The 21,141-nt window shown below is 41.8% G+C and overlaps 1 protein-coding gene across 2 annotated transcripts; it reads left to right on the plus strand.

The window, feature by feature from the left end:
- Window positions 1-5: 5 nt before the first annotated feature.
- NDUFV3 (NADH:ubiquinone oxidoreductase subunit V3) lies at window positions 6-8,952 on the plus strand. Of its 2 annotated transcripts, XM_086765834.1 has the most exons (5): window positions 6-111; window positions 468-549; window positions 3,927-4,735; window positions 4,787-4,943; window positions 8,553-8,952. In XM_086765834.1, exons 1-5 carry the CDS (start codon window positions 64-66, stop codon window positions 8,717-8,719), a joined length of 1,263 nt encoding a protein of 420 aa, XP_086621960.1. In that variant the 5' UTR covers window positions 6-63; the 3' UTR covers window positions 8,720-8,952. The 2 variants fall into 2 exon arrangements, with proteins under 2 accessions (XP_086621960.1, XP_086621953.1); XM_086765827.1 differs by having other exon boundaries at window positions 3,927-4,943.
- The last annotated feature ends 12,189 nt before the right edge of the window (window positions 8,953-21,141 follow it).

The following is a 21,141-nucleotide window of genomic DNA, read 5'->3' on the forward strand; positions in this document are numbered from 1 at the left end:
CGGCTCGAGCCGCGCCTGCGCGACTCCGTGAGGGGAAGCGTCCGTCCCGGCAGTGCCGTTAAGATGGCGGCTCCCTCGCTGCTGGGTTGCGGCCGGGCGGCTACCCGCAAGGTAAGGGGCAGGGTGGGCACCGGACGGGGAGAGGGGTGGTAGGGAGGAGCTCCTCGAGTGCTTGGCTCCTCTCGGTGGGACGTACCTAGCCGGTCACGTTGTCTCCCCCGGGCCCGGTGCGCCGGTGGCGGTGCACCGGGCCCGGGGGAGGGAAGTGCGCATGCGCGGGGCGGAAAAGCAGCCCCGCCTGTCCACGCCCCTTCGAGCAAAGGGGGCTGGCGGCGTTTCCGCGCATGCGCCCTGGGTTCGCGGGACCGGGGGGTGGAGGGGGAGGGGGTGGCTCTCCAGGGCTCCGCGTATGCTGGAGGTCGGTTTTGTCCCGCGTCCTTCATTTGTTTTTTTACGGTGCCTTGCAGGTGTTGGGGCTGGAGGCCCGAGGGCTGGCCCCCTCTGCGGCGCTTTGCACCAGGTCGGCGGGCTCCGGGATGCCGCCAAAGAGTAAGATGCTTGTTTTGTCCTGAGCGGTGGTGGGGTGTAAATAAATGCAAAGGGGTGTTCAAGCAGGAGAGCCGCCTTTTCTGGTGCTCAGACAGCAAGGTAGCAGACTTTCCCTGCGGCCTTGGGAGGTTTCTGTGCGCTGTGGTGGTGCCCAAACCTTTAAAAGTTTATCAGCCCGTCAGACTGAGAAGCACCTGTCTGAACTTCAAGTCCCCTGCTTATCATTAAATAGGCAAGAAGAGCTTAAAAATGGTCATGGCTGCATCTCTAAACAGCAGCTACTTAAGATGAGAAAGTGAAAGGTCAGCACTGTGTAAACAGGGATTTCTGTTCAAACATGGTAAGAAACCTGAAAGTAAAATCTGGTAGGAATGGGTCTGTGTGAGTTATATTTATAGGCCAAGCTATGAGCTTGACACTAAGGTGTTTACCTTCACCTTAATATGTTAGCTGCTGTGATGCTTGACCAGACTTAAGGAGAGTTACCACTACGCTTGTCCTAATACAAAGAAGCTTTGCAATTTGTTTGAAATTTTATGTAAATGAGCATAATGAGTTACTTTTCCCAATGGGGTGCCTAATCTGGTTTTGAACTTCAGATATTCCTCCTTGTCTTTTGAAATGTTTAGATTATGAGAATAAATAGTGTCCCATTTTACAGAAAGAGAGAAAGACTTGCAAGATCCAAATATCTGCTCCAGGCAACAGTGTCAAGTAGCTGCAGAAAACTATCACAGCCCTGTTTTATTAATTTTAGTTATAATGCTTCTCGCCCCATAGCTTTGCAAGCAAATTAAAACATGGACCTGGGTTTGCATGCAGCAGTGCATTTGACACTCAGAAGTATTTGAACTCCTTCTGTCCATGACCAAAGTCAAAACATGAATACAAATTTCAAAGAGGGATATCTTGTGCAAAATGCTGTTTGTAAATAGAGGCTCACTGATATAGTGAGTAGGCTTTCCATCCTAAATTAGAGATCCGGGTGGTTAAACAGCAAAGCTCCATGGGACTATATGTAGGAGTAATCAGATTTGTTGACAGCTTCTTAAATACCAAGGCAAATAAAAGCTTTGTTGCTCCATTAAGAAAGCCTTTGTTGCATAGATGGGTTGCTTGACTGAACAACAAATCCCTTTTAATTATAATTTTAAAGTTTTTTGCATTATTTTAAATGTATTTGAGATGTACTTTAGCATCAGTTTCTAGATTAGCTGTCCTGCAGCTCTGATTTCAGAAGGTGTCGGGAGACTTCTTAGGCCACCTCTTTTAGCCAGCTGCTGCCTCTGCAAATGGTTAAGGTGTATAGGATGCAGCTGTCTTTTTCAGATTCTAACTGGAACAGAGCGTGCAAATTTTCTTTACTTTGATAAAGTGGTCATGTTTGCTTACGAAGTCAATGATGGGGAATAGACCTGTAATTTCTGCCTGCCACCTTTCTGAGTGGGAACATGTTTTAAACACATTCCCATAATGGTGCTGATATTAGAAGCGTCTGTAAGAATGCATCTGGGAATAATATTCTTGTTACTGATTTGGATGTATTGTTCTTTTGACAGAGCGATGCAAATATAGATCAGGTGGTACGGAGTTTGACGTACCCTAACTGAAGTGTCTGTACCAGTTGTATTAGACATTATGATTAAAAGCTGAAACATGTTTCATTTTCACATATCCAAATATTACCGTTCAAAGTATTTTTCCAGTAACATCTACTGTTAATGGTCAAGTTGGCTGCCTTCTTGGTTTCATAGGCTGTCTTAACATTAATACTACTTCAACTTTTGCTCAGCTTTCACTTGTCTGTCATCCCTTTGGGTATTCTTATGTTAGTTTGACCTTCCTGTATGCTTCTTTGAAGAACTCTTGAATCCTGTGTGATGTTTCCTCACGTATTAGTTGCTGTAGGCTGCTGTTTGGCTGTGTTAGTCTGCGCAGGGAGTCAGGCTTCTTTCAAAGGTGACTGCCCATCCTCCTGCTTCCCCCTTGCACCTTCCATCTGGCAAAGAGAAGTATCTATCTGAAAATACTCAAAAGTATTACTTGTATAGTAAACTGATTTTTTTTTTAATTTGTATTTATGTTAGGAACTCTGTATTTCTTGCTTAAATACTTTGCTTTTAATTTCATGGGTCTGTCTCTTCTGTGACATTTTCATTTGGACTTTGCTAAAGACTTGCTTCTTTTCAGAACTAATTTTAGTAAGTCTTTGGATCATACAATACTAGTAAATTTTACAACTGTAAAATACTAGTAAGGGGGAAAAGCGTATCTAGTTTATGGTCTTGTAAAGTAGATCAGAGTTTCCAAGCTGTGCAGATAAATCTTCACAATAGACTGGAAATCTCTTGAATTACACTGCTGGTTGGAAGTGGTGCAACTCATAATGGAGTTGCCTTTGCTATAGCAAATTTTATCAGTGGTGTATCTTCTTAGTGTGCTCCCAGTCCTCTTTGTCCTCCTGTTTTCTGTAACCACAACAGTATTCGCTGCTTATCAGCCTCTTGAGGATATCATTTGCACAGGTATCCAAGCGGTATTAGGTACTCTCTGAAAGGGCCTGAAAGTTCCTGCTTTCTCTTCAACTTTTGGCTCCTTGTCTGGAGAATTCAGCTTAACGAAAGTATCCATGAGGGAGAAGAAATAAAGGCAGGCTATCATGAAGCATTATGAGATCTCCTAAGGCTTTTTTTACAAAGGGATCTCAAACCAAAAATAGGAAGTGGAAACAGTGAAGACTGGAGGAGAGAAGGTCTTGGAGAAATAATGTTAAACTGTGTTAGACACAATTCAGTTGGTATCTCACATGGACACATGAACAAGTAATACTTTCATGTGCAGCCTCAGGTATCTCTTATTCCACTACTGTGTCTCTTGGCAGTCATCCCTCCCTACTGCTTTAAAGATAACTATTGCAAGAGGCTGGCTATTGCTATGTCTTCTGCTTCGCTGGCTTGTTCGTAGACAAATATTATCTCTGTAGCAGCATATTTGAAGAGCTGGGCTAACAAGCAATCTTCATGTTCATCTGAGATAGGAAGGTGTCTGTAAACCATTTTCAGTGATGCAGAATTGAAGCATAGAGGCAAAACAGCTCTCATGAGGAGTCTGGCAAAGCAAGGTGCAAAAGATGTTATGTTATGAGTTTCAGCATCGCAGCAGCAAAAACTGTTAATTGCTCAATACAACTCTATTTTCTTTTACTTAAAATGTCTTAAAACTTTCTACTTCATAATACTTGTATTTAGTGTAATAACTTCTTTCAATTTACTTTTTGTACCAGATGATCTCAGTAAGTTAAAATTGTATGACTAAAATCGCTAATTAACAGCAATGTTGGGTATAATGATGATAATCCTCTTTATGCCGTTTCCTAGATGTGGTGGCACCACAGGGAAGCACCAAGCTGCTGGCCATCAAGGCACCAGCTGAATTTCCTAAAATGTTGTCTTCTAGCTCTATCCTAGTATCTGCAAACAAAGGTGAGAGCCTATCTAGTACTAACCTCGAGGAAGCTTCAAAACCTTCTGCCGAAGACATGAGGATGTTCATGTCAAGAAAAACTGTTGTTGCATTTCCTCAGCGAGTAGTTGTTTCTTCCCTTGAGGAGGACAACCTCACCACACCTGCAACAGAAGGAGGCTTGAGGGAAGAGTTAGTTGAGGAAGAAACTTCATCTTCATCCAGCTCAGATTCAGATTCTAGCTCAGATTCTGAGGGAGAAGGTGATAATGATTCAGAAGTTGCCATTAAAACCAAAGTTGAGTTTCCTAGACAAGATTCTGTCTTTTCTAAGAACATAGCAGTAAAGGCATCAATCCTAGCAAAAGAAAACTTGTCCCAGAAATCCTACAAAGAATATGTAGCTAAGAAGAAGCCACGCAAAACAGCAACTGATGTGTCTCCTGTCAAACAGGTTGCATTTTCTAAAATGTCAAGCAGCCATGAAACATCAAAATCCAAAGCAAGAGACCCCAAAGTAAAATCAACTCTAAAAGACCAGCAGAAGCTGGTCTTAAAACCACACACAGCTGAAAGCCATGACCTGACTGATGGCACTCATAAATCTGATTATTTGGAGGAAAAGTCCATTGGAACCCAGGTAGCAGCTATTCAGCTGAAAGGTTCATCAGTGACTCGGGAAGACAAAAAGCAAAAACTGGTATCCACTGGAGAAGAAAAAAAGGTGAAGGAAGACGAAAAGCGAAAACTGGTATCCACGGGAGAAGAAAAAAAGCTGAAGGAGGCACAGGTGTCAGAAGCAGAAGTAGAATCTGCTCCTAAACTAGAAGAAGAGACTTCTGAAAGCACAGTGTTGATCATGGGCACTACAGCAAAGGAGGAGACCATTCAGGAAGCAGGAGTCCAGGCTGGAGAAAGAAGTACGATAGAGGGTACAGCTTTAAATTATTTGAACTGTATTGATTCATCTGGGCTAGGGTTTAAGCTTTTTTTAAAGGGTTTCCAGATCTCTGTTCATGATGCTCTGCTCTTTATACTGAAGCTAACTGTGCAGCTGCGACTTTCTGGAAGATAAATTCTTGTTCATTGCTAATTGTTATAAGCGCTCAGTAATACTCAGTTTTCAGTTATGCTGTGAAAGGAAGCGATCTTCATTTCACTGTATTTACTTTCATAAATCAGTTACTTATAAAATTAAAAACAAGATTGTTTCCACTGTGAACAAAATCATGGGGTTTATAGGACAACATTTGTTTTCCTTCTTTTCTCTGAAGGATTTGGTAGCTGCGTTTCTCCTGACCCAAATTTGATCCCATCTGATTTTTTTGCTTAAATCCTGCTGTCTTTCTTTTCTTTTTTTTTTTTTTTTACTATCTTGCAGTGTTTCAGATTTCAGTAGGCTTCACGAGATCACAGTGTAATACCAGAAATAGGTATTGATTCTGAGATTGGTAGCTGGTGAGTCGTGTTGAAGTAGCACGGATTTGACTTTATAACCCAGCTTTTGTAGTGAGTGGGGGAGGAAACAGTGATATGTCTTAGGAAAGAGCATCACGCACCATATAATCTCCCTAGCTATACTTCCCTATCTAACTTACTCTTCTTATTTACTACTGCTCCTGTTAACTTACAGTTCTCATTCCGTGTATTTCAATAGCAAATGCCCCTCTGTCCTGATCTGTATTGACTTACCATTCTTGCCTCTCAACTTTGGCAGCATACCACTCTTAAGACCCCCATCCTTCTGGCTGCTGCTTTGAATTAAAGAATTTGCCTGCTTGGAAGTAAAAGCAGCATAATTGTAAAGCTGCCTGAATATCACCCTTCAAGTGATAGCCTTGCGGAAAAGGCCCAGGAGGTCCAGGTTGACAGCACGTTGAACATGAGCCAGCCATGTGCCCTTGCAGGAAGACCACAAGTGGTAACCTGAGCTGCATTAGGAGGAGTGTTGTGAGCAGGCTGAGGGAGGTGATCTGGCCCTGGTGAGATGCACCTGGAGTGCTGTGTTTAGTCCTCCCCAGTACAAGAGAGATGTGGAGCTACTGGAAAGAGTCCAGCGAAGTGTCACTAGGTTGATGGAGGGACTGGAGTATCTCTCCTGTGAGGAAAGGCTGAGAGAGCTGGGACTGTTCAGGCCGGAGAAGGGAAGGCTCTGGGGAGATACCCTCAATGTATGTAAATACCTGAAGGGAGAGTGCAAAGAAGACAGAGCTAAGACTTTTCAGTGGTACCCAGTGACAGGACAAGATGCAGTGGGTACAAACTGAATTACAGAGGTTTGCCTGAACATTAAAAAAAAAAACCACTTTTTTTTTTTTTTTTTTTTTACTGTGAAAGTGATGGAGCACTAGCATAGGTTGTCCAGAGAGGTGATGGAGTCTCCATCCTTGGAGTTATTCAAAGGCTGTCTGGACATAGTCCTGGGCAGCCTCCTCTAGCTGACCCTGCTTGAGCTTTTGGGGTTGGACCAGGTGACCTCCAGAGGTGTCTTCCCACCTCAACCTTTCTGTGACTCTGAGAAGTGTCTAACCAGGTTAATTGACAAATAATTGCTTTTGTACATCAGTTTCCAGGATACAGTGCTGAGTAAAAGACCTGCCTTCTGTTTTAAGGGGTTAATCAGCTTATCATTTGATCTTAGTACAGGCAAGTTCACACCCCTTTACTGCTGGTGTAATGTCTTTGGTTGCCAGAGGGTAGCAAAGAGTCAAATCTAGCTGTACCATGTTTGACAACATCACTGGTATCTCCAGGCATATCTTCCTTTTGAGGCCACCTTTGTGAACAGCTACTGCTTTTCCATGCTTAATGTTCACAGTTAATGATAATATGTTCTGTAATCTGTGCTCATGTCCTTTTCCTGTGTTCTTTTGTTCATCTGTAAACTCTGCAGCAGGCACACTGAAGATGTAAAAGCAATTTTTCCCATTATAAACCCGGATGTTATGGTGATGTCATCTACTTTGTAGAGCAGGCTTGCTAAGCAGTCAGCAAAAACTGCTGACTTTAACTGCTAAGTAAGTAGTAAAATAGTAGCATGGAAGAACATCCTGTGAAATGCTTGCTCTTCTAAGAGAGAAAGTATAGATGAAGTCTGCAGTATGGGGAGGATAAACTCGGAGATAAATTTTTCTTTCAGGAAGCCAAGTACAGTGTATTTGGGCAGGAAAAATGAGACTCCATCTGCTCTTCTTCCTGAGCATCTGTCTCTTAATTTGGAACAACTGTCTCTTGCAGGTTGAATGTACACTTGCCTACACTTGCCTATTCTTGGGGCTATTTGCAGCAAAGACTGCATCATCTGGCTTTTATATCTGTAGTGTTGTCTCCTATGAGCTGTCTCAGTAGGAACTGAGCAGTAGGCACAGCGATATTTCCCTTCACGGGTTGTGTGTGGTGTTGTGCTGAAACCATGGCTTACTCCATTGCGTTTCATAAGCAAATCTTGCTAAATGTTATGGATACATGCTCTTAAACTGAAAACATTACACTACAATAATGATGTTATAATTAAAGGGAAATTCTGGTGTTCAGTTGCTTGAGTTCCTGTATTTCTATTGTAGACAGTTGTATTACAAAAAGAAGCTTAATACACTCTAACCTAAACCACTACATACAAATTTATATAACAAAGCTTTTCACTAGATTATACTTCTGTCTTTCCTGTTGTTAAAACTCTAGGTATATAAGAATAAATTAATATTGGGAGTAAAGCTTTATTTTGTGCAATTTCCTTGATTGTAAAATCAGCCCATAACAAGAACCTTCTATCTAAATGGTACTGCCTAAATTTGCATAATATTCTAAAAGTGTAAGAATTAATGTTGACTTTAATGTGAAGTAAGGAGTTCTGAATAACTTTATTAGGTTATGCTTTTAGGAAGAAGAGCTGATATAAAGTTTAAAAGTATATATTTAGAAGAAAGGAAATTTACATCAAAGGCTCTTGATATATTACTGTTCAGTATAACCACATTTGAAATTAAACTCTGGAGATCTCAATAATTCCATCATTTCTCCCCATGGAAAAAGTTCAGTCTGAAAAATAGTTCTAATAGCTGTATCACATGGTCTGACATGATGATGTATCATTTGTACTGCTGCTTTGCCTCTCCTGGCTTGCTAAGAATGTCACCTACTGTGCTGGCTGGAGTAAAAACCAAGGCAACTATGAAGAAGCCAGAAAATGCAGACATATGCCTTTGAAATATAAATGAACTGTTCTGCCCTGTCCTCCCCCAGCATTAGGTGGTAGTTTGGATTTGAAAACCTGTGAACCTGTGCTGTCTTAGATGACTTATACTGATTCCTTTTCCCCTACGGCATACTAATGTGCTGCTTTAGGACCAGATAACGTACCAGCAGAACTCAGTAAACTTATCCTTTGTTATAGTTGCATAGTTGCTGACTTTTTTTTTTTTTTTAATGTTGACTGTATGAGGGATCTGACAGTATATGAAGACTGACTCATTAATTAAGAATATTGCCCTCTGGTGTGGCATCCTTATAGTCACCAGTTACTGTTTTTTTTTTTTTCACAGAGACCACAGCAGCTGCTGAGCCTGCTCCAGAAGAATTTGATAATTCTACCTACAAGAACCTTCAGCATCATGAATATAACATATATACCTTTGTTGATTCTGTGGTGGTTCTCTCAAAATTCAGGCAGCCTCAGCCATCTTCTGGAAGACCATCACCAAGGCACTGAAAGAATCACATTTAAAAGAAATGCCCAGATAGAATGATAAATTGTTCTATTTAGCACTGCTGCTTCATCTGTATTATAAATCAGATAATAAATAATAAATAAATGCATAATAACTTATGCTTGTGCTTTTGAAGAGTTCTTCTAGGTTCTCAGAGTCCCTCAGTTCTTGACTTTTATGAATGAATTGTAAATGAATCATCACTGAATAAATAAAGCTTTTCTACCTCTCAGTATATATTATTTGGTAATAGTGTAAAAAAATTCTGGCTTTTCAGAGTCTCCAGACTTTTGATACTGACCATTCTTTCAGTACTGTGTCAAAGAACAGAACAGCCCTTGTGCATATGTCTGTTCAGTATGTGCCATGATTTTGGTAGGTGTTGTTATCGCTGTAATGCAGTGAGCTGTTCTCCTTGCACACAGACGCGTTCCTAGCTCTGAAGAGGTTATGTTTACTCTGGATTTGAGGTTAAAATCATTGGCTGGAAACAGTATAAGAAGTATTCGTCTCCTGTGGCAAGAGTGTATGTTTTGTGTTAGTAGAGGAATGTAAGTTTATGTAATGTGATTGAAACATCCCAAAACCTCTGCTGTTGTAAAGGGAGCACATGCAACTTCATTTAATCTTCTGTTGGGGTTTCTAGCATCCAGGTTCTGCAGTAATTGAAATATCTTAAAATGTAAGAGAATCTCACTGGGCAGTTCCTAATGAACTACAGTACATTGATTAAACTTTGAGAAATAATGTATTTCTATGGCTAGAATCACTTGAATGTTATTTTTTTATTTTGATGAAAATAGCATGGTAAAATCAGCTCCTGGTACTAATTGTTCAGTCGGGTTACTTTTTTTTTTTTTTTTTTTCTTCTCCACACAACAAAAGTTAAGATTGCTCTCCAGCTTCACTCTTGCTCTGTAGAAAATGTGAGAAATGAGGCACTTCTCAGTACGTGTTATCAGCGGTTACAGTTGGTCTCAGTAAATTTTGTATTTCCATCCTATTAGTAACAGTCTTCTGCCCTCTGGGAAAACTGCATTGATGACCACCAGCTGTTGTGGGTTTAGTTCCATTTTGGCTTCTTGTTCATTGGGGGGGTTTTGGTGTTAATTGGTCTTTGAGCAGTTATACTTGCAATAGCTCCAGCATTTTCCACCACCTATCTGTATTCTTTCAAGCAACAGAATAAGCAAGATCAAAGGGAAAACAAAGTCAGCTTTAGGAGTCTCTCTGGGTATTGGATGCAAATCCCTGGGTGCAATTAGTAGAACAGCTATTTTATACTCCAGCTTGGCAAAAATGTGGTAAGAAGGATCAAGAGGCCTACATCAATCTGCTCTGGCAAGCAATTTTATTGTCCTGTAAAAACTAAAAAGCATATTACTGACTCTATGAAATTTTAAAATCAGCAAATGTATAAATCTACGTGCTTAGGAATAAAGAGCAGAAAGTAACTTGGAGGCACCAGTGGTACCATGTACACTGTACTTGTAAAAGTGAAAGAAATTTGCTGTTAACATGAAAGAATAAGGAAAAGGGTATTCCTTTATTAAGGGCCCACCGGAGGGCCTCAGTGAAGCTGCTGCGTTTTGTTATCAGCTGAGAGTCGGTGTAGTAACCCGAGCCCTGTAGCTTAGATCTGCGTTGCCGCTGAACTGTGCTCCTCACTCTCTTGTGATTACAGAAGGAAGCTGCAAATTGTCAGATAGCATTTAAACAGTAGAAGTTACATGTAGTCCATTATGCTGATGCATTTACTAAATCTACCCACAGTAGCTGTGGCTGTTAGCTGTTTGGAGTCAGACTTGTTCACCTACTGCCCTTTTTATTTCGAAGGAGGGTTGGTGTTATAAATACTGACTTAATCAGCTAAGGATGAGTGGGTTGAAACAGAAGTGAGTCTTGCTTTCAGTCAACTCCTACACTCTCCTTAGCAGCATTTCTAGCTGAGGATATTCTAATCTGTATTTGAGCTAGGCATTTAGCTACCCTTGTTTCACAATTACAGAAAAAATTAATGCTGAATGCCCTTCCTATCCGTATAATCCTACCTCAGTGTCTTCCAATGATCTTTCCTGCACCTCTAAAATCAAGCTGGAAGTCAAGTAACTTTATAACTCTTCTGGTACATACGGTGCATGTCTTACATTTGTTCTGTTCAGTGAAGCAGTCTGCTCCAGGAAGGGCAGATAATGTGAGGAAGGGCACCAAGACTTTTTCCCACTGTTGTGTTTTCCTGGACTTCAATGAAAAACGTTTAATTTTTTTTGTACTTAGCCATTATCAGATGTTATTGTGCTTGAGTCGTATGCTAGCATTTACATTTCTAGCAGGATACAATATGCTCAAATTCTGTAACGTTAGTGAGTAACTTTGTCTTGCTGTGCTAGGTACTTCTCAGATACAGTCAGGGACCTTGTTTTAAAGAATGTGTAATCCAGGATATTAACATAATTCCTGGAAAACCTCAAATGTGAAAGAAAGAAATTAAGTCTCAGCTTAGTTATTGTGAAAACTAGCTCTTCAGAACCAGCGTAAACTTCAGAAGTGGAGTTTTCAGTGTAAGTACTGTGTTACTGTGGGAGTACGTTAAAAGATGGAAAGTGGAATGCACTAACTTCTCATTAAAAAGACTAAACAACTAGTTTCCTTGTCAAAGGGAGTGGTTTTCAAACTTTAAGTCCTTTGGCGTTGTTCTTTGGGGTTTTTTTTTTTTAGTGTAGCAAACTTAAGTTTCCTGCTAATAAAATTGCTTTTCATAATTTCTTTCTGCTTAGATCCTTCAAACGTAACTTATGAACCCAGAAGCTTCTGGACAGCAGTTGAAAACCCACTAATCCGAGGTCCAGAAGTAGTAATGCAAGCAGAATTTTACAAGGTTAAGATTTTTTTGGGGGCCTCCTTGGTGCCTCCTTTGGCATCCAGCTGTGGTAACCACTGCAATATATAAGGCTATCTTCAAGATTTATTTTAAATTTAAGAAATGAGACTTTTAACTGGGTGCACTTACAGATGTTCCGCAGTATATCCCCAGCTTTCAACAATCAAAATGCATTCAGTGCATCTTGCTCTGTCTGGTTTCCTGTAAACTCATAAGCTATAAAAAACCTGCCCTTAGTCTTTTCTCCCACCACAAGAGATGCCATCATCTAAGCTACTTGTACACTTACATCAGATCTGCTCTTAATGTGTTAAAAAAAATGATAAGATGTTTTAAGGCTATTGTGTTGGGTTTGTGTGGCAAGGTTTTGGTAGCGGGGTGGGCTACAGGGCTACCTCCGTAGCAGCTGCTTCTCTGAGAAGCTGTTACAAGCTTCCCATATGTCTGATAGAGCCAATGCCAGGCAGCTCCAAGACAGACCCACCACTGGCCAAGGCCAAGCCTGTCAGTGATGGTGGCAGTGCCTCTGTAATAAGGTGTTTAAGAAGCAACCAGAGAGAAGAGTGAGGATCTGTGAAAGGAACAACTCTGCAGGCACCAAGGTCAGTGAAGAAGGAGGGGGAGGAGGTGCTCTAGGCACTGGAGCAGCGATTCCGCTGCAGCCCATGGTGAGGCTGGCTGTCCCCCTGCAGCCCATGGAGGTCCACAGAGGAGCAGAGATCCACCTGCAGCCTGTGGAGGACCCCACACTGGGGCAGGAGGATGCCCGAAGGAGGCTGTGGCCCTGTGGGAAACCCATGCTGGGGCAGGCTCCTGGCAGGACCTGTGGACCTGTGGAGAGAGGAGCCCATGGCGAGGGCGGTGGGGATTGCAGTCACTTCATCATGTGTCTCTGCTGCTCCTTTCTCCTCAGGGGGAGGACTCTTCACACTCTTCCCCTGCTCCACCGTGAAGTTCTTCCCATGGGAGACAGTTCTCCGTGAACTTCAATGTGAATCCTTCCCACGGGCTGCAGTTCTTCACAAACTGCTCCAGTGTGAGTCCCTTCCATGGCATCAGAAGTCCTGCCAGCAAACCTGCTGCAGTGTGGGCTCCTCTCTGGCTACTTCTTAAATAATTTATCACAGAGGTACAGGAGGACAATCGGCAGTGAAGTTGAGCCCTGGAAGATAAGAAAGGGTGGGGGAAAGGTGTTTTAATATTTAGTTTTTATTTCTCATTATCCTGCTCTGGTTTGATTGGTAATAAATTAATTTTCCCCAAGTCAAGTCTGTTTTGCTCATGATGGTAATTGGTGAGTGATCTCTCCCTGTCCTTATCTTGACCCACGAACCTTTTGTTGTATGTTTTTCTCCCCTGTCCAGCTGAGGAGGGGAGGGATCAAGCAGCTTTGGTGTGCATCTGGTGTCCAGCCAAGGACAACCCACCACAGCTGTCTCAGGATGACGTGCAGTTCTTCCTTCGGCTACTCATGGTAATGAGAACATGAGCTAAGAGCAGTCACCAGGCTGTCCAAGTCTGCTGAAGATCTGCAGAAGAGCAAAACTTCTAAGATTTATGTTGATCAGTGTCCCAAAGCTCATAAAGTGCTTTGGTGAGATTTTTGGGGTCTTGTAGCATTTGGAAAGAAGAGCAGGAGAAGCTGGTGAGAGCAGGCATTTGTCTGTTTCAAACAGTTTTAATTCCAATTGATGACTGTTGTGCAGTGAGTAAGTGAGTAGAAAGCATGCTCACAGTATCCTGTGTTAGCACAGGAACATTAGAATCATGGAAACTGATGTTGGAAGGGACCCCTTGAGATCATCAGTCCTCTACTTTGTGGCAGGTGCAGTTAAACCTGTTTGTCCTGGACCTTGTCCCGTTGAGTTTTGAATATCTTCAAGGATGGAGATCCCGTAATGTCTCTGGTTACCTTCTCCAGTATTTTAACACCCTTGTGATTTAAAAAAAAAACAACAACAAAAAAAAACCCTTAGCAAGCAAAACCTTTACCTGTTACCTAATTGGAGGATTTGGTTTTCTGACACTTGTCCTTACTACACAACTCAGACAAACCTGGCTTTGTCTCTTCTATACCCTTCTAGGAGGTAGTTGAAGGTAGTAATAAGGTCTCCTTTACTGTCTTCTTCAGAAGAGATAGATAACCTCAGTTCTTTCAAGCTCATCTTGTGTGACGTACTCCAGGTCTATTTGCATCTTTGTGTGGTCCCAGTGCATTCTCAGTGCATCCTACATCTGTGCTGTAGTGACACAGGTTGCCTAGGTCCCTGAATGTCTTCCTCCCTGTGGCTTATGCTTCAAGGTATAGCATACTGGAAGGGGGCTTATGTTCATTTTCCTAATTTTTAGTGTGGCAGCTTCTGTAGTGAATGGGAAGGAACCTGGGAGACGCCCATTCTTCAAGATACTACACAGCGACAGTAGTGCAGGGCAGGTTCAGATCCCTGCTGTGTCCTGCTGTAAAAACAAAACAAAACAAAAAGTCTTGGAGTCATTCTTGGCTCCAGTATTTGCTGTCCATCTGTGATTTATGACCCTCCTATGCTATTCTGTATTGCATGCTGTTGTTTGCATACAGACTCAGACAAAAGGAGCTAACACAACAAGGGCAATACAGGCACTTTAGTACAGGTGCTTTGAACCTCTGAGTGATTGACTTTACAGTCGTGATTGTAATGTGGCTTTGTTTGTTCATTTGTTTTAATTCTGTCCTGTGAAAGAAACTCCTGTAAACTCTGGATTATTTTAGTTAAACTCTGAGGACTCTAAACAAAATATCCCGTCAAGTTTCCAGGTCATCCTTCTCGTCTCATGTGGTCCTGTTTCATGGAATTATAAATACTTATTTATCTTTTTCATGATTCTATGGTTTTGGTGTTCACATATTATCCTTAGTGTTCATCTCAGGATGATACCACTCCCAATACAACCTGCACATACTTTTGAGCTCCCTTATATTTTTTTTTTTTTTGCCAAAACACATTTAATTACATTTGGAAATTCATACCCACCTCTGAAAGTCTTAGGATACGTCACAGCTTTGGGATAGAAAAGACTATGTTAATGCATAGTTAGGGACGTAAGTTTAAGCACGTGTGTTTACGATAATAAAGTATCCCACAAACTTTGGATCAGTGCATGGAGTCAGTGGGTCAGCTCTGAAAATTTCTTTTGGGCTCCCCTGTGCTCTCAACAAACTTTTAATTGCAAACTAGATGAACAGGGACATGATAAAATCTGCAGTATCACAGAATACAGCCTATATGCATGTTAATTTCTAATACTTACAGAACCCATGCTATGTATCTTAGTTAAAATTACTGCCTGAAATTCTTAGTGTCAGTCATGTCATCTTTGTTTCTCCAGTGTGACATGGCTTCAAAGGGCTGACATGGCTTTCCAAATCTGAGTGTTATAAAGTCTGGATAGATAGTTCCTAAAGCAGTTAATGTCCAGTAATGTAAAAAATGAGCTAATTAAGATTATTTAGGCTTTCTTTTTCTGTTGGTTGAGTTTTTTTATTCCTTTTCAGTTTCTGTCTTACCTGTCCCCGTGGTTTTGAGGTGCTCTTGGCATTCCACTGGGCTGTCTGCACAGCGGAGATACACCTGGTTTCTAAAATCTATGACAGCATCTGTCTATCACTGACGAGGGAACATGCAAGCCGCAGCACACCTTGTACTAGCCAAATGCTAATGTCTTGTATCAAAGAGGGCAATAGTTACTTTTCCCTGGAGGCTTGGAAAGGGACTTGAAAGAACCACCCCGTCACGCTTTCATTTCTCATCTTCATGCACTCCTTTTCCAAAAAGCATCTCCTATGCTTAATTTAGTTTAAAATCATGCCAGGCTAGGCCATTCTAAACTGTATTGATGTTTCCCAAACTCTCCTGGGGTATCCCTAAAAGTGAGCTATATTCTATTGTTTGAGGACTGGGTGAAACGTAAGAGGAGCTGGAAATAAATTCAGAATATAGAAAACAGAAGGATAATGTAGGAACTGAGAGCAACAGTAGTCCTCATCGCTCAGGTATTGGACTGGCTTTGGATCATTTGTGAGACCCCTGGCTGCCTACGTAACTGTTGGCAAGTCGCATAATTTCTTGGGTTCTCACCCTCACTTTCTAGATGAGGAGTTAGTGGTCCCAACTTTTTCTTTGTATGTCTCATCTATTTAGTGAGGAACTCAGAATAAAAACGAGGAAAAAAAAAAGAAAGATTTTTTTTCTTACATTTTCTGTGTCGAGCGTGAACATCGTTTAGAAACTCTGAGCTAGCTGAGCTTTTCCCAGGAGACGCAACACTTATTAACAGCATGACAAAAATACACTTCAGATAGTCTGCGCAGAAATGCCAGCAATTTTGAAATTGCATTCAGGCAATGGCAAGGCCGTTTAGATACAAAAAAAGCTTTACAACTGTTCCAAATACTCACTAGTGGAAGACTGTTAACAGACGGGAAAAAATGGGGAGGTGTCCAAAACCAGCAATCCACCCTGGTGAGAAATCCAGCTGCTGGGAAGTGGAATGGTGCTGGAATTCATACCAGATTGTTGTCTCTGGACACCAGTCAATGGCCTCCATCTTTTATATCACCCTCCCATTAGCCGTAAGGATTCGGTGTTTTTCAACTCCTTTTCTCTTGGTGGCTGGATAAGGAGAAGGAGCTTTTTCCCTCCAATCCTTGCTGAAGAACCATTTTGAAGCTGTTGTCCGGGGGAGCAACATCACTACTCTCCCCGACTCCTTCCTCCCGAAGGTCACCATTGGGCAGAGAAAAATGGACCAGTCCACCCTTCCTCCAGCTGCTTAGCTCCTGCTGCATGGTTGTTTACTGCTGGGCCCTGAGCTGCTTATCTTCGTAGTCTTCCTCCCCTCTGAATAACTTTAGGATTTACCTTTAGAATCAATGAGGGCTTTCTTTGGCACAGTCTTGGGAAACCAGCATGTTTGAAAATCTTGAGAAAGACACCCAGTTCCCTGCCCCTGCAAATTTGAGCTGACTATAAAGAAAAGAGAACTAAAGAAAAAAATAATTAGGAGTTCTTTTCCTTGATGTTACTCGTACTTTTATGACTGTGTTTTTTGAGATTTTCCACATAGCCTCTAGGTAATGGGGAGGCTATTTTTTTGGACGTTAAGATTTCAGGTAACAACTACAAGATTCCAGCTGCTCGGGCCTCAGGCTTCATGATACTCACCGATTTATGTGCGCTAATATTAAAGAGATTTGGCAGCACTTCAAGCAAGCGAGTGAAAACAACGTGTTTATTCTAAGCTTCGCTCTTGCCCTTTGACTCGATAGCGGCTGTGCAACTGGCCTGGCTGCTCAGCTCCGCTCTGCCGGAGCATGGGAAAAGCAGGAGCAGCAGCAAAGAGACAGCTGGCTGGCTGCTGACTTAGAAAGACATCATTGCGTCATGGCGTGCTTGGTAAGTTATCTTCGCAATCAGAAGGACCAGGATTTTCCCCTTTTTTAAGCGGGAGGTAGGTGCTGCACAAATTGACCATGGGGATTTGGCTGCATCGAGTAAAGCGCCCTGTTCATCGGTGGCAAAGTGGTTTTTCAGCCCTGAAATGTAATGCTTTTCTGACCCTTGAAAAAAAAAAGATTTCTGCTGGACGCCTTTCGAATCCCCTTTAAATAAACTGATTTTAACCTTATTAGGATTTTCTTTTTCATTTTTAATATGTGGATTGTTTGAATGGAAATACTAAAGCCAGCACAAGCAATAAAGGTGGATTGCCAGTAAAATAAACAGTTTGGCCTCTGACTGCACAGAGGAAGCAGATCAATTCGAGAAGACATTTCCTAAAAGTCACTTCTCTAACTTCAATACTATTCTAATAGCTGCTTCTTATTTAAAACTTGCACTATTTTGTAGCTTACTAATCCACACATTTAACTCAGCGTGGAAGTGCAAGTTAATTCTGCTTCCAAAGTGATACTGATAATACGAAGGGCACTAAACTGATACAGGAAATACAGAATGAAAGTGAATGGGAAGCAATAGAGAAGTATTTCTGAGACTCCAAAAAGAGTTTGCGGATAACAGATAATGAACAAACATGAAATAGTATTCATATGTGTATGGGAAGCTAGTAAAATTCTGGCTCTGGATGAATCTAATGGAAAAATTATGATGGATTTCTGTCATGCTAGACTTTCGCCTTGTCTCTTTAAAACTCTTATGGTGAAACTCGTGGGGAGGTATGTCTTGCCCAGTTCGCATTTACTGTTGTAAAAGTATACATATGTAGAAGACTCACTGGTAGGGAATCACATATGGGACTCTATCCTTGAAGTCACTAAGCCGGTGAGTGTATTTTACACCTATTTATGTTGAGTGGGCTCAGCAACTTGGATGAGGACTGTAATGTCCTGAAGGGCTGACTTCATAATTTGCGGCTGTGTATATATTTCCTTCATGAAACCACATTTATGCTTCTTTATTATCATTATTAATTTAAAGGTTTTTAACTACTCGCAACTCCTGTTTCTTTTTCCGTAAACCTTGCTACCCCGTCTTCTGCATTTTGACTTTTTAGATTTAAAATCCTGGCTATGGGGTCGAGGATCAGGTTGCTGGCTGGGGACATCTGGATGGATTTGAGATCTGTGCATATCATAATCAAATCTCTTAACTATATATTTTGAGTCCGTGTTTTCGTTCTTCCTCTGTATTTCTCACTGTTTTGTATCCTCTCTATTTGCATCAGTATATTCAGTCTCAACACAATTATATAAAAATGGTTTCCTTATGCATGGTATGAATTTTTATAGCTTTGCATTCACTTTCTTTCTTTCTTTCCATCATCCCATTTTGTGTTTAAATAGGTAGAATGAGTTAGTTAATACGTACACAGGGACTGCTCCACCACGGACCGGAGCTCTAAGTATCTCTGTTAACACAGGCTTTAGCCAAAGAAGTTTACAGCATGCAGAGGGAAAAGGTTATTGTTAGTGTAACTGAATAAGTATTAGGGTTAATATATAATGTATAGGTCTATGTAATGGATAGTTTTTATTCATCATAAAATGTTCAAATGACTTGCAGATGTATGACTGCTGCAGCTGTTGCAGACCTTGTAATGGCATTAGGCTCTGACTCAGAAAGCAACTTGTTTGCCAAGAGATTCTGGCAGTGGCTACGGCCGTGATATTCCCATTGAAAAAAGTATTGTCAGCAGTGGAGATGGTGACACAAAACTGAGCTGGGGTATGAGAAAGGGGCAAGGCTGGGTCTAGGTACAACAGGAAAATTAGGGTTCTGAAAGCTTTCATTTGTTTTATGTTTAATTTTATCGGTAGCATCCTACCACTACGTGGTCTACCGGAGAAGCAGCTGGAATTTGTAGTCACCACAGATTCTGGCTACATGCAGCTTATGTTATACTAATTGGGGAAAAAACACAAAACACCAAACCTTTGATAATGTAAAACTTTGCTCCTGAGTTTTAAAAAGAAAAAGCAGGCTACAAGTCCCTACAAGTAGATAGAATTGAATCTCACCGTGCAAACACAGTCTGACATGGAAACTGTGCAGCGTGGGAGCTCAGCTACTTTCTGCCTTTGGAGACTGTACAGTCAGGGAATATGAGTACTCAAAGGAATGCCACCATCCTATGGATCTATAAGGTACGCTGAAATAGTACTGAGGAAGAAAAAATATCCCGCGTCTTTTGTGATTGTTTTCCTAGGTCTGATTGATTGAAGTAAAGAAAATAATGGAGACTGACATCTGAAACAGGCACACATTTTATATGTGGGATGTGATTTGGAGGTAAACACGCTGTGTTTGGTACAGCTTTTTGATCCCTGTGCGACTGGAAAAGCGGAAGCATGATCATTTTTAGAAGGGAATTGGAGGAGGCAGTGCGAAACAAAAGCACAATTTTGTCAGGGTTTGGTGATAATACTCAAAAAGTAGGCTTGAGGGAAGCAAACCCTAGAGACAGCTGAACTGTAAATCTCTGAAATGGCAAGGGAGCGTAGCAACAGCCACCTCACAATGAAGAGCAGATTTCGTCGCTGCCTTTTCTGATGCTTTGAACTACTTGTGGAGTGTATGGGTTAGGTATGAAATGGACTGCAATGCTGACTCTTGCTTTCTATGAACAGTTACAAAGCCATAAGCAGTATTGTTTCTGGCACTTTTTGAAATATCTCTGCTGATTCCAGTGTATTCTTTCTGACTCTGTTCAATGCCATATTTATGAAAGTAAAGCTACCAAAATATACAGATTATTAGAAAAGGCATGCAATCTATATGAACTTCTCTTATTAGATTTAAAAAACAAAAAAATCCAACCCTTATTGATGTGACTTATGCCTTACATGAGTAAAAGCGAATGAGTTGCTAATAGCTCTCTTCTCCAAGGCTCAAAATTTATTGGATAAGAGAAAAAAAGCCAGCAAGCATGGCTGTGTTGGCTGTTGGCTGGGGCTGTGAGCTGGGATCCAGGCCTCCCCTCTCCCTGGTAAGTGTGCTGCTCCATAGATGTGGGTTACTCGTTTAGCCTGGACGAGTCTTGGACAGCAGACCAAGGTCTGCTGCAGAACTTTTACCAAGGTCCCATCAGTGTGAAGCAGTGTGTGACAGCAGTGGGCTGTTGGGCACACCAAGCAATTCATGCTGCCTCAGGGGCTGCACTTCAGCTCCTTCCTAAGGGCACAGGATGAAGTATCGGGCTTTCTGATGGTGGAAGGATGTGACTTGGCTTGGACATAGGGCATGGTAGCACTTAGGGCATGGTACAGGGCAAATTTTATTTCTGGTCTGCTTCTAGATCAGATATGCTTAAATAATCCTACAGAGCATCATTCCATTGTTGTCTGCACTGGACAATAAACACTATGCGCCATGAGGAAGAATCTCAGAAATGGATGGGTGCAGCTCCTGTCCCAGGGGGCCTTATAGCAATGGTATGAGGGATGTGGTCTGCAGATCTGTGGGACTTCATGCACCCCTTCTATGGGAGGAAGCTTAAGTCTCGCCCTGGGAATCTGCACCCACTCTGGCAAATAAACAGGATGTGGCAAACTGAAAAGAGCTGAAAAGTCACTGCCCTGCAGCTTCCAGGTTAGATGGTCCATGGGCAAGGTGGGTCTGTATCCTCAGGCACTGCAAAGATTCAGGAGCACGCTTCTCGGGATGTGCTGGTGTGGCATAATGCATCTCTGTGCTGCAGATCCCCAACCCAGGTCTGAATGGGCCAGTCTTTCTTGGAGGAAGGAGCAGACCTTGGCAGGCATACAGGCTTGGATCCCAGAAGCAGTATTGCCTTGCTAGCATAGCATTCAGTCTCAAGCTAATTTGCCTTGCCTCTCAGCCCACCAACTAACCCGGGCACAGCATGAGGTTAGTATTACTTCTACTGCTTCCAGATCCAAAGCTGCTTCATGCAGAGCCAGTATAGGGATCTCTGTACCTTATTGCTCTGCAAGCTGTTGACATATCCTTTCTTTCCTAGAATGTTTTCTCATCAATAAATCTTAGAAAAAATGTCCAGAAAGTCTCGTATCTCCTCTTTCTTGTGAAG

The sequence above is a fragment of the Chlamydotis macqueenii genome, chromosome 1 (assembly GCF_036417535.1).
Source record: "Chlamydotis macqueenii isolate bChlMac1 chromosome 1, bChlMac1.mat, whole genome shotgun sequence".
In the NCBI taxonomy this organism is placed as follows: Eukaryota; Metazoa; Chordata; class Aves; order Otidiformes; family Otididae; genus Chlamydotis; species Chlamydotis macqueenii.